Source organism: Penicillium daleae, assembly GCF_028827525.1.
Source record: "Penicillium daleae strain IBT 16125 chromosome Unknown utg000002l_segment0_segment0, whole genome shotgun sequence".
NCBI classification, from domain to species: domain Eukaryota; kingdom Fungi; phylum Ascomycota; class Eurotiomycetes; order Eurotiales; family Aspergillaceae; genus Penicillium; species Penicillium daleae.
The window spans coordinates 5159304-5173104 of NW_026623150.1; the positions used below are offsets into that span (position 1 = coordinate 5159304).

Sequence of the window (13801 nt, forward strand, 5' to 3'; positions counted from 1 at the left end):
GGGGACTTTTCGCTGTTTTAGTAACCGAAGTTTTTCCCTTTTCGTCGCTTCCGGTAGGCTTAGATAGATTCTATAGCGTTCGCTATATCTTCTTACGGAACCTATTAGTTATATTCAGAGGGCTAACCCTTCTATTTGACTAGAAAATAGGCTTTGCTACTAATCTTCCTTTCGTTACGTACTTCCTTAACCTTATATTCGTTATTTTCTTCGAGATCGGGTAGTAGTAGTGATTCGTTATCGTCTTTATTAGGTTTCTGCTAGGGTTCGAGGAGAGAAATATAGAAGACGTTGTGAATTCGGTTATATTGCTAAGGTAAGCTTAGGCAGTAAGCTTAGGGGCTAATAGGTTGTAATATCCGGAAGGGTCTAATAAAGCGGGGGGCTAGTTTTCTATTTCCTTTTAACTTCAAGTTCTTTATTAATAGTCCTACAAGATCGCCCCGCCTAAAATATATCGGTTTATAGTCTTTGTTATAGTATTTCGCTATAGTTTCGTTCGCGGTTCGCTAGTTCTCCTTTAATCTTTAGCAAAGGGTTTCAAGTTTTCTAATTCGTGCGGATGCTGCTAGGACCTCCCCGAAAGCCGATTTGTCCTCGAATCGGTATTAGAATAATAGTGAATAGCCTAGTAAGGCCTAGAAGGGAGAAGTCTTTATAGTAGTATTAATTGCGTTATTATATACAAATTCTGCTAACCGTAGTAGGTTTAGCTATATTATCTAATCGTCGGTAACAAAGTAGCGTAGGTAGTGTTCTAGGACTTAGTTAACCCGTTCCGTCTAGCTATCTATCTAGGGGTAAAACGTAGTTAAGAGCCTAAGGCGTATTTTAGAGATATAATAGAGGCTTGACTAGAATTTGCTTATAAATATAGGGCTACGATCAGAGATAATGCCGTCCGGTAGCCTAAAACGCAATTCGACTTGGTTGTGGAATAGCTCGGTAAGATCTACGGCTGTAATTGTTGTAGAAACGGCGAAGAATAGGGACTATTTCGTGAACCTATCGATAATGACCAGGATTGCGTCTACTTCTTTGTTTTGATAAATTGCTAGCGGTAGGCTAGTAACGAAATCCATCGAGAGTTCCGTGAAGGGTCGAGAGGGTATAGGTAGTAACTAGAGTTCTCTATATAGTTTATGTCTTCTCGTAGTAACTCCCTAGCAGGTCTGGTAATCCTGTACGTATTCGGTAACGTCTCGGTCTAGATTCGGCTAGTAATATTTCCTTTTTATTAGCTTAAGCGTCCTAGATCGGCCGAAATAGCTAGTAAGGGGGTTATTATGATGAATGCTTAATAATTTAGTTCTGAGGTTGCTTCCTATAGGAACATATATACGTTCTTTGAATTTTAAAAGTCCCTCGGGACTTAGACTCTAGCCCTTAAACCCGGGGTTTACCTGCTTTATAGCAGTCTTTCGGCGCTAGGTCTCTAGGTCTTCTTCTTGAAGTTGTCTAATTAACTCCTTAAGGTCCTTACTCGTCTCTTTAGAGTAGGCCTGTTCGGAGGTATAAGTAGGCTATACCCGTGCTTTAGGGAGGCGGCAACTTCGGCTAAGCTCTTCCTAGTTAACCTTCCCGGTTGATTTATTACTATCTTTATCTTCTTTGAAGTATAGAATTTACGAGGTAAGCGCTCTTATAGTCAGCGACTGGACTATAATAGAACAGTGATTAGTCGTCTATAATTCGCTAGCTATTCGACGGCTTAATAGCGAAATCAGGTTAACCTCCGGGTTACTCGGTAGCTATCGCCGAGAGGGTCTATCCGCGGGATTCTTTGTCCTAGCGCGATACTTTATTACAAAATCAAAAGGTGTAAGAGATAAATACTATCTAGCTTGCCTGCTATTAAGCTTTAGCTGCTTTATAAACGTTTGCAAGTTCAAATAGTCCGAGAATACTTTAATAGGGTACGTACTTCCTTCTAGGTAGTATCGCTAGTGTTTAAATAAGTATACGATAGCGAATAGTTCCTGATCCGGTGTCCTATATAGGACCTCCGTACTAGAGAACTTCCGTGACTAGTACGCTACTAGGTGCTAAACGTTCTTCTCGTCTAGTTAGGATAGTATACCTGCTATCGCGCTATTAGATGCGTCGGTTTCTAGCCGAATCGGTCTAGATAGGTTAAAGTGTCTTAATAGGGGTGCTGATTAGAAGGTAAGGGTTAGGCGGCAAAACGCGAGCCTTTCGTGAGGGGCTAGGTTGACCTGGCCTAGCTTACGCCTGTTCTTGCTTCCTTTTAGCAGCCCTGTAAGTAGGAGTGTAACCCGAGAGTAATTTCGGATGAATCTACGGTAGAAATTATAGAATCCTAGGAATACCTAGATATCCCGGTATGTCTTAGGTATCTCCCACGAAGCGATATCGGAAACCCGCCGAGGGTCTATCGAAATACCCTTCGGGGAGATCACGAAACTAAGGAATTTAACCTGGTCTTGGTAGAATAAGTACTTACTTTGCTTTATATATAGGCCTACCGATTGTAGTCAGCGGAGTACCTGGAGAAGGTAGTCTGTATAAGACTCTTGGTCTAACGAAAAGACTAGGATATCGTCAAGATACGCTACTATAAAGACGTCGAGTACGTCGTAGAGCGTAGTATATATATAGTTTTGAAAAGTTGCGGGTACGTTCGTGAGGCTAAAGGGTATAATAGTGTATTCGAAGTGCCCGTAACGCGTTCGGAAAGCTGTCTTCTACTTATCTCCTTCCTTGATACGAATTCGGTAGTACGCGTCTTGGATATTAATCTTGCTAAAGACCTTAGCACCTAATAACTAGTCTAAAATCTCTAAAATAAGGGGTAAAGGGTACCGATTCTTGACCGAAACCTTGTTGAGTCCTTAGTAGTCGATGTAGAGGCGTAGGCTCCTATCCGATTTTAGCACGAAGAGGATTAGGGCCCCTGCTAGGCTCTTGGATTCGCGTATATAGCTGTTCTTAAGATTCTCGTCGAGGTATCGGCGTAGTTCGGCTAGCTCTTTCTAGGAGAGGGGGTAAATCAGACCGTAGGGCACCTTTGTACCGGGGAGTAGGTTAATCGTATAGTCGTATTCGGTAGACGAAGGTAGGATATTAGTGATTTAGGATATAAAGGCGTCGTAGACCTCTGCAAGTTCGGGTAGTAGTCGGCTAAGATCTAGTAGTCCTTCGGTGGGTTCTCTATCGATCGGTAACTATACTTCTTCGGGTAGGCGTACTACGGTAAAGATATATACGTGGTTTCGGGCCTATTTCGCAAACTTCTTTAGTGGTAGGATTTCGATCGTAGGTGTTCTAAACTACTAATAGCTGCTTTATCTAGAGATATATATATCGAGGTCGTGGATCGTAGTTATAGAGAGGAGTACTAGGCTTCTATAGAGCCGGGGATCCCGGTTAATTACAACGTAAGAGCGGGTAAATCGACGGGTAATTCCCCGGGAATCGGTAGCCTCTACTAGGATAGTCCAAACTCCGTATATTAGTGTTAGTCGTTAGTTTATAGCGTAGATAAAAGGTCCTGAAAGCTTTGCTTGTTAGAACTTATAGGTCTTAACGAATTCGAAGCTAATAAGGTCGATCTTAGCCCTACTATCAAGATCCGCGTAGGTTTCGAGATTATTTCGTATAGTGATCGGTATATAGAACCGAGTCCGTGTCCCTACTACGGGGAAAGACGAAGGTGTAGGGTTTACTCCGTCTCGCTACTGTTTCCCTATCGGGCGCTCTACATAGTAGTAGGTTTTTCGCTTAAGCGCTTCGGGTAGGTGTTAGCGTAGTGATCTAGGCTACCGTACTAAAAGTATATATTTCGTTTCTAGCCCTCTTCGGTAGGGTTCCGATAGTCCTTCGTGGGTATTTCGTGGGCCGTTAGATTATTGTTATTGCTTTTCCGGCGGCTACCTCCTCGGTAGCTACCTCCGTATTGACCTCTATAGCTATCCCTCCTAGGGTACGGGAATCTTCCTTGTTCTCCTGTAGGATTCTGAGGGAATTCCCTTTGGATTTTCTTCCGAGAGGGTTCCGGTGACCTTCCGTTGCGTTTTCGCTTGCGATCCTCCTCTGTTTTGTTTATATCCTAGAAGTAGTAAGCGATATCGATTATGTCTTCGCGGGTTTCTAGTAATTTAATTATATAGCGGCGAATAGTGTTCTAGAGCGGATACTAGAGCTTCGCAAAGTAGGATAGGGCTCTCTCCTTCTCGGCCGACCGTGGGAAGTACTATTCTAGCGTATCGAGGCGCGTATAGAACTCGCGAGGGTCCTCGTCTCGGTATTAGTAGGTTCTCTCGAGCTGCCCTATTATATCGGATTCGAGACTAGCTGTATTCTTAATAAGGGTTAGGGTCTAGTCCCTGAAATAGGGCTAATCCTCCTTAAGGTTTCGAGGGGTAGTCGATCCCTTTTCCTTAGCGTGTCGGTACTATCTCTGCCGATAGGTTTAGTTTATATAGCTAATAGCTCCAAGGATTTTAGTACGATTATCATAATATTGCTAAGGTACGCCCTCGAATATCTGTTGTAGGTCGAGGAGCTATTCCTAACGTTTTTGGAGTATATAGTCTAGCGTGAAGATAGGTAGATTTTTGAGCTCGATCTCCTGGTCCTTTCCTGACGAGGAGCAGGGTTCCTGGTAGGGGTTCGGCAGGAAATCGTTTAGGTTTCGTCCTATAATCTTAGATCTTAGGCGTTCGGCTTGATCTTGCAGGTCCTTTAGGCGTTGTAGCTTTTCGATAGTAGCTTGGGTAGCTGTAAGGTTTAGGTCGAGATCCGACGCAGTCGTCTGGCTGGTATAGAGGGTTTCGGACTCTATAGTTGTTGGTTCGTCAACGTTACGGGAGGGGTTCGGTGCCTCTTCTGTAGAGGGTGTTGAGCGAGTTCTTGGTGCTATCTCTCCTAGGTAGCTGAAGAAGAAGAAACAGAATTGTAAAGATAGTCTACTTGCAGGGTAGAAAGCCTGTTAACTAGGTAGGAGAGCAAAGCACTAAGTCCGATTGTAACAGAGACTGTTTCTTGGGGGGCCCTCTTTCCCGTCCCCCCACTGATCTTATATACAGTAAACCCTACCACGAGAGGGGTAACCACGTTGGCTTGCATGAGCTGTATGCAGATCGGCGGATGACTCTCCTCCGTGGGAACAGCGGTGAGAAGGCAGGGATAGGCCACCCTGAAGGGGTGCTCCATGGTTGATCTCTATAGATGATCTCCCCGGGTAGCCTGAATCCCAAGGCCGAAAAGTGTGAATAGCCTCATGGTGGGAAATATCATAACAGTTACGCTCAAGCACGAGAGAGATATCGATCAATCAACATGGTAGCATTTGACCAAAACAACTAAGCATGAGAGAAGGAAAGAAGGCAGAACGGCGAGAGAGCTATCTAAAATAGTAGATAGATACCTCAGGAACCAGGCATCAATCCTGCTGACGATCGTCACACCAGGTAGAAGATGGTTGAATCAAAATAAACAAAGATGATTGTTAGGGCAACGGTTCGGCTACGAATCAATCTCTTTTTCCATGCAAGTCAAAACATCAATTGATTCTTGAGGATCTTCTAAAGGGCCCCATTACATGAGCCTTTTATCCTCAAGCCTCTCTACTACATGACGTAGTATACATATGTCACCTGTCAAGTAGAAACCTTCCAGAAGGGCCCATTACGGTGCGAGCCCATCATCAAAGAAAGCAAGGTTTATATGACATACTTAGCAAGGGCCTAAACAATGGCCCGAAGCGTTGCCGGAAAGCGGTAGTTTTGATGTTCCCCATACAGAACCAAACCATCCCAAAAGGCATGTAGAAAGATCTCTTTTTACACTATGCTTTAAACTGTTTTCTCTTCTAGCGAATCCTTATACTGTATAGAGTCTCTAATTCTACACGCCTTAGGACATAGAGCCTTCTTATCTACTATTACTTACTAGTATATCTCTTCGTTTATCTAAATATCTGTCACACAATAGCTGTTATCCTAATAAGAGTTCTTGGACAGGATAACGCCCAGAATCTAATCGAGGACCTACTATTTTTGTGGGAGAATATTTCCTGCTTTCTGCAGAGCTAGGCGGTGTTACTACCCCCGTAGAGATAACTCCTATCACCTCTAACTACCGAAACAAGGATGCTAATACAGCCGCTAAGTGCTACCGAGGACACTTGCTTTTTAACATATACAGCTATAAATGGCCCTCTCCTTTAATGATACAGGATAATCAGTCATTGTGCAATTCATATAAGCTAGGAATTGAATTTTCTGTTTCAGAAATACCCACAGACGAAAGGATCCAAAACCATGTAATTTACTCTTTGAGCTGCCACCGCCCACTCTCGATATAACTTTTGATCCTATCATTTTCCCTTATACTTCTCCAAAGTGCCCACAACCGCGGATACTTCTCTTCAGTCAGAGAGCCAGGAGGAGACGGAACCCACTTAGATATGAAACGATTCAGCCAGGTAAAGGCGTAAATGTCGGGTAATGAGGCCTAGAGATACATCAGTACCTAATCAATTTCACATAGAAAATTGCAACAAACCTTTTCCCCTCCATAGAACGGACCCCTACTTGCCAGTATGTTTTCGTGCGTATCAAGGAACTTAGGAAAGGAATCCCAGAATTCTGCGGCGCCGCGTTTCTTTGAATCCTCATCGTTTACCCGCCAAACCTTCCACATAAACATAGCAATCATATCGCACCAAGCTGCATGATACATGTCTAACACAGCTGCTTCTATCGGGTTTGATCCGAGGAGGCCAAGATCTGCGGCGAGGAAACGCTCCACGGTGTGACTTTCAGCAATAGATACCTATTTCGGGCGATCAGTAGTTGTTTGTTCACTGCAATAGGCTAGGTCTCTGTACCCAATCTCCAGTAGTCTCCTGAACATGAAGAACTGGTAATTGTCCAAGCGGAGTGGATCCTTTTTCTTTGTCCCAGTCCTACAGTGCTAAGTTAGATACATAATAGCAGTAACGAACCCCGACTCCAGCACTCACCTTAGGGTAGACATTCTCGTACTCCGCACCGCTGATCTCAAGGATCAACCGGGCTGTCTCGGCGAGACCCTGCTGACGGCGGTTATAAATGCGGTATTTAGCCATTTTTGGGCAGATGAACGAGAGAGTATTTTGCTCTGATGAGGAAGAATGTGGTTCATATTTAAAGTCAGCCATAACCTATAGACCCATGAAGCTGTTATTGGGCACCCCTGTTAAGGTCGTATCCAAAATAGAGCTAAGTTCGTGTTAGTCAGTAGTCGGCCCCTGGATTGGATGGTTTAGTGTGACTCACTCATCATGCAATATCAGGTAAAACATTTCCCGGCCGATACACTCGGGCTAAAATTAGCGAGATAATTTCTTTCACGTTGATAGTACTTTATGTTGACTATTCATGTCTTTACGTACTTAACTAAGGCTCTTTGTGTTACTCTCGGTACACCCCGGGGCTTGGCCCCACCGCCAAGGCCTTAGCGCAAATCATTCATTGAGCTGGTCGCCCTAAATTAAGGGGCCTAGTATCGCATGCATTGCCAGAGGACTAAATTATTCAAGGCCTCACTGATGATGTTTCTTCCTTTCCTTTCCATTTATAGTTTTTTTGAGGTTGAAATGGAGCATAAGCTTTTTCGGAGGTCCTCTCTCCCCTGTGGCATATGATAATGGGGCTAAACTAGGCATTATGCCTTGCCGGTAGCCCCATTATTTTGCGACCATCGCGAGGCTGCAGAGCGCGACCTCTGTTTATAGAGGCCTACATTATATGAGCACGCCTCCCTCCTACCAATGTCTATCCAGAGTGCTAGGTATTGTTTTCATCTATTCTAATCTTGGCAAATGACCGATCGACACCTTACGCTACTTCTCCGGCAAATCACGTCTGTATGAATATAAACATTTTCTTAGAATTGAGAATTACTGGCCACAAACTGACTCAAGCGACAGCAGGCGTTACCCCGTTCAAATCCCACCTTAACTCTAGTCAAACTCTAGTCAAACTCTAATCAAACTTCAAGGATACAACCAGTGGGGCTTAAGCAACTCACGTCACCCTGTTGTTCGCTACCTCTGTCTCAAATACAAACACGGCTATGCTATAACCGCTTTGGGCTCGTTAGTATACCTCCAGTCGCATAGTGCATGTGTTCAATCTGTCCGCTATACTTGGTCAATGTTTTGAGTCTATAAATATTGACCTAAGTCTGTCCTCATCGACCGCTACTTAGGGTTGGTGGGAGTAGGCAGATAGCTACGTTCAGCAAAAATTACCTCTCCCATTTCTTTCCACGCACCCGCCATAAGCACTAGCGAACCCACCAAGATCAAACAGGAGAATGACTCAGAATTTGGGTGGGCTGACGGGCCCAGAGGCTCGTATCTCTAGGAACAACCCCGTTGAAGCACCCTGGTCGGCAGCAAATAATCGCTGAGGTTGGTGAAAAGAAGGGAGGGCGAGCACAGACTGGTCTGGGGAGTGGGGCTGGAACCCGGGACAGTTTTGCAACGGTGAAGCGAAGCTCCATCCGCACATTTCGACTTGCAATCGCAGGGAACGAAGCCTACTTGCAACGTTCGCCAAGTGCTCAAACTCTACGGCTTGCCGTTATGGATCCCAGTATCAGTTGATCGTTCCTGGGGCTGATAGCTTTCCAGGATCCAATATCGTGCTTCTGGGGTACGCACCTGCTAATCCCCCGGCATGGCATAGCCTACATCAACAAGTCAAACTAATCAACCGATACAAACCAGGCCAAACAAGAGAACAACACGATCAAATCAACAAAGCAAGTTCCGCCTAAGAAATCGGGCTACCAAGCACCCGTCAGTGGTTCCCCTATTACACTAGTTAGATCAAAGGTAATGAGTCAGATTAAATTCAAACATAAACACCACCATCGACAGTCATTCTAAACTCAATCTTGAACTAAAGATACAAATTAGTCTTCCAAATACCACGATCATCTCGCACAACACGGAAGAAAACCGCGAACTTAAACCCCCTAACATCCAGAGAAACAATCCTCCATGGTATTACCCACCCCTCCACAACACATCATCCATCCACCCCAAAAACTCCTCCGAATAATTCCCCACCCGCCTCATATGATCCAGCCTGCGGAGCGCAAGCTGATGCATCCGCGTATCATGTGGTTCACGGTACACCCAGTCCAGGACCTGGAAGAGCGGGATTATGAAGACGATTAGAATGAACCAGAAGGTTATTGCTGTGTAGGAGAGGAAGCGGAAGAGGCGGTGGGTGTTTTGGAAGAGGGTGGACATGGTGGACATGGTAGATGGTTGATTTGGATGTGGTGAGGGTGGATGGTGGAGGAGATGAGGGTGTAGACCTGGAAGTTGGGTTGGATTGGGATGTGTAGGTATCCATGGATCTTGGATATAGAAGGAGTGAGATGGAGATGGAGATGGAGATGGAGAGATGGATAGGTTTCACTGGGGAGGGACATACGGTAGAGTAAACGTTCTTGGTGAATTGGCTTTGAAGTATCTATCCGGGAAAGACCGTGTCCGTCTATATAATTACAAGAGCGCATCTGTATCTAATCCCACTGCCACGGAATAATGCATCTTAAAGCATGAAAGAGATAGATATACACACCCTAGTTCGGCTATTCCAGAAGATACCAGGTGCGGAATTAGTAGTATTCAAAAATCTGATCTATCAGTAGGAAAGTATCACGCCTCAACGCAAGCGCACCATCGAGTCAACCCACCAAGTAGAAAAGCCACAAACCAAGCCTCAACCCAACCCCAGTAACCAAAAAAGTCTATATCCAGAGTACGGTACATGGAACAGAAGAACACGAATAATTAAAGAAAGATGTCGAAAACACGGGGGACACAGAGAGAACCATCGCCCGAGGTATATACAGAGATCTCTGCTGGGCGTATGATAAGGAAAAAGTGGTTTAGTCGAAGCCACGAAGACGGAAGAGATATGGATATGACCCCTTCCGGGTCGGACCAGAACAGGGGGAAAGGTGTCCAGGCCCTGGAATCCGTGATCTGATGAAGGAACAGAGGGTGTAGAAGGAAAGATAGGTATTGAAGACAAATCAATGGGATCTGTACAATCAAAGAAAAGAACAAGACGAGGGGTGTGAAGAAACGCTCAAACTCCATTCCCATGCGCAACACCACGGCAGTCATTTCTGCAATACAACAATCCGAAACGGCAAAACAAACAATATAAGAAAAGAGAAAAAACATAATTGATTCCAAACAATAAACAAAGAATGCATATCACTCCTCATGGTTTCTTCTTAACATGTCTCCCGCCATCCTCGGGCATTTCATCACCATCAATAATCCGCCACAACCTCAGTGGCGAAAAACCACTGCCAACCAGGTAAATGGCGACGAACCATGCCGCCAGCAAGTTGGCCAGGTGGTGCAGCAGGTAGGCGTATGTCACGCCGTAGACGGCAGAGTACATGGCGATGGCGAAGAAGAGCATGGAGGTTACGTGGCGGAAGCGGGTGGTGATGCGGGGGATCATAGCGCCCGAGGTCATGGTTTCGACGAGGAGGAGGAAGGGCATGACGGAGAGGACGTTGTGGTGCGAAGAGAAGGGCATGAACCAGTGGACGACTAGGTTGTGGGCCCAGACGAGGAGGACGAGCACGTTGATTGGTAGGACCCAGAGCATTAGAATTAGGATGGAGTGGGCGTAGTTGCTGAAGTTGAGATGGGAGGTTGATCTCTGCGAGGGTGTTAATAGGAGTGGGGATTACAAGGAGGGCAAGGGGGGTTGATTGGAACATACGGTTTCCTTGGCGTGCCATTGACTTCGCACGGTGGTTGCTAGTTGCACGATACAGGCTACCATGTAGGCGAACTGGTAAGGGATGATAGTAGAGACGAGAAGAAGCAGAATCGCGGTATGAATAACGCGACGGCGAGGGGTGGGAGCGCTAAAGATGGGCAAGTTGCCTCTGTCCTCGCGGCGAATGTAACCCGATTTGCTGTTGATAGCACCGTAAACCAGAGAGAAGATGTTGACGAGGAAGAGGGCGATGTAATTGACCAAAACGCAGACGCCGACACTGATGAGACCAAAGACCGGGACTAGGAACCAGAAGAAGGCATCCTGCGAGCCAAGCAACAAGTCGTTCTTTGTAAAATCGAGCGGTGTCTCGGTGGAGTTGGTCCGCCAGTGGAAGGGATCATCAGACTGAGGCAGAGCCTTGGTGGTAGCTAGGGAAGTGGCCAGAAGGGACATGGCCACCAGCAAAAGCGGGAGAGAGGATCGCAGAGCCCGGTCAAGACCATCGGTGAAGGGAATAAAGTAGCCTGTCTGATCGTAGACCTGGAACTGCTTGCGCAGTACAAGGGCCACGACAAGGAGCGGGAACGCCGCAAAGACAGTACGATACCGCATCACCAACTCGCCCAGACTACCGGTGATGTCAATCTTCAGCGAGATATCCACAGTCTCACCAGGGCTGGGGTCAGTCCAAAGCTGGAACGAGACACCGCCCGAGGACGCCGAGTCACGAACAGGAGACGGCATGAACGGCGCAACACCATGCAAGTTGACGTTGACATCATTCACGTTCACAAAGAACTTGGACTCGTGCGGATCCGGAATGGACTGACGCAGCAGCGGAGCAAAGAGCTCGGCCTTCTGTGGATGCCGGGTAATTTTCAGCTTGTAGTTGAGAAGACTGGAGTGCAACGCTGGGATCGTCACTTCAGTAAGCATGGGCCGATTGGCGGGCAATCGCATCTTGAGACCGGCACTCAGCAAACTACCCAAGCCAACCTTGGCGCGGATCATGGAATCAGAGCTATCCGAGAACTCGGCCACCAAGAAGCCCGAAGTGGCAACATTGGCCTTGTCCACGACTGCCACAAATTGATGCTCGGCTAGGTTCTCCAGATCATACTGTAGGTAAGAAAACGGAGGCACGCGGTCATATGCATTCTTCGAGGTCCGCGTCGATGATGGCAGATAGATGACATCCTCTGCTGCACTCTTACAAGCCAACCGAGTCGAGCCAACAGTACCGCCTGAGAAGTCCAAGTTCATGGAGAAGATGGCTGACCGGCCATTGTTCAACGGGAACACGCTGCAGAAGAGCACCTCAATGTTGCCAGTTTTGTCCAGGGTCTGATCCGTGAGAAGCGTAAACTTTTTGCCGGAGACGCCCTGCGGTGGGATAGGCAAAAGGCGAACATCAGGGCCATGCTGCTGCCCAAGCTGGCGAAGAACTAGCCGCTGGCCCTGTGCAAGAATCGTATTGGCATTATCCTCGAGTGTCAACAGAGTATTCGGCTCCTTTTGAGAGAGCGTCCGCTCAGAGACCGACTCCAGTCCAGTCAAATACCACTGCTTAAGAGCCTGCATACGCTCTGCCCGTGGCTTGGTCTGGGAAGGGCGTCGAGCGTCGATGATGTCAAACAGCGATTTGATGATCGCCTTGCGGAATTGGTCGCACCAGGTGATCGATAAATGGTCCATGCCGATCCACACGTTCGGTATGGACGAGGTGAACACGGTGAACCCATGCGTCTCGGGAACGAGAGACGAGATACTAGTATAATCAGACGGAACCACGGTATCCCGTGCACCACCCGCAATCGAAATCAGTGTGACATGCCAAAGTGGGTTGTTGTTGGCCCAGGTTTGTGAATATGCCTCCCGCCAGTAGTCGTTGATCTGCTTATAGGTATGAACAATATCCGAGTCGAACGAGACGGGGGGTTTCGCGTGCGGTGCCGACATGGTGATGATCGAATTGACCGAGTTCGCCTGGTAATTCGCCATGGTCAGTACAGTGCGGGCCACAATACCGCCCATGGAGTGTCCGATCAAGATCACCGCGCTCGGGTCGGGAAGGCTGGAATCTCGGCGAGTTCGGCGAGGGTCGTGATACAGCGAGAGAATGTAGGAGATTGCCTCGTTCACGTATTCTGCCTGATCCAACAAGGTCTGTCCATGGAAGGCTGCCATATCCTCATTGAAATCCACCATGAAAAAGTCCAGACTGCGTGTTCCGGCAGCGTGTCGCTCCTCGTCATGTCGAACCACATCATAATAGTGTCTCGAGGCCTCTGCCGCCAGAGACCGGACCTGCCGGTAGCTGCCAGCATTTCCGGGGAGAAAGAGTACGGGGACGCCGTTCAACTGGAAAAGTGCAAGAAAACTGTCAGTAACAAGTCACCCACCCAACTAGTCCTGCGCCTACAACACAACTATCTCAGGCTTACCCCAATATTGTCCTGGGTGTACGGATCCACGCCTTCCTCCCGATATAGAAACAGGTTGTACTTGCTCGCGAACCGCGTATGCTCCGTATCAAACTCCAGCATCCGAATAAACGTCGGACTCATCATAGGCACACCACATCCCTCTCCACCGATCTGACGACTCGTAAACGACCGCACAGTGAAGAACAAGAACGCCACGGCGAACAAGGTGGTCAAGCCCGTCAGGATCGAGCAGGACCACGGGCTGCGCAGGCTCGACTGACGCGCACGGCGGCCATCCGGGGATGGGGCCTCCATCGGAAGCCGCGGCGAGCCCAATGGCATGGTTTTCGTATCGTTGGAAGGTTGAGTAGACGGGGTGCGCCACAGGCTCGAGTTCCGCGAGCGCGGCGTCGAGCGGCCGTTGTCACGGCGAAGATCGAAACTGGTGCCGTGACGGGCTATCTGCGACCGCGATTTATCGTTGGAAGGATCAATAGCATTGCCGGGGCCGGGGCCATTCCCATGATCGTCGGAGAAGCGCACGGGAGAATCGTCAGAGTCGTCCGCGACCGGGGAGCCAGACGAGCGTCTGTGCAT

General features: G+C 47.4%; 3 protein-coding genes across 3 annotated transcripts; all 3 read right to left on the reverse strand.

Moving 5' to 3' along the window:
• Window positions 1-6291: 6291 nt before the first annotated feature.
• On the reverse strand, window positions 6292-7093 carry N7458_002759 (uncharacterized protein; the record flags this gene model as incomplete). The annotated part of the gene is made up of 4 exons (XM_056906142.1): window positions 6292-6477; window positions 6529-6798; window positions 6854-6931; window positions 6989-7093. The coding sequence occupies 4 exons, from the start codon at window positions 7091-7093 to the stop codon at window positions 6292-6294; spliced, it is 639 nt and encodes a 212-aa protein (XP_056770249.1).
• Window positions 7094-9022: 1929 nt separating this feature from the next.
• N7458_002760 (uncharacterized protein) lies at window positions 9023-9280 on the reverse strand (the record flags this gene model as incomplete). The annotated part of the gene is made up of 1 exon (XM_056906143.1): window positions 9023-9280. The coding sequence occupies one exon, from the start codon at window positions 9278-9280 to the stop codon at window positions 9023-9025; it is 258 nt and encodes an 85-aa protein (XP_056770250.1).
• Window positions 9281-10259: 979 nt separating this feature from the next.
• On the reverse strand, window positions 10260-13801 carry N7458_002761 (uncharacterized protein; the record flags this gene model as incomplete). Its single annotated transcript, XM_056906144.1, has 3 exons — window positions 10260-10712; window positions 10776-13139; window positions 13223-13801. 3 exons carry the CDS (start codon window positions 13799-13801, stop codon window positions 10260-10262), a joined length of 3396 nt encoding a protein of 1131 aa, XP_056770251.1.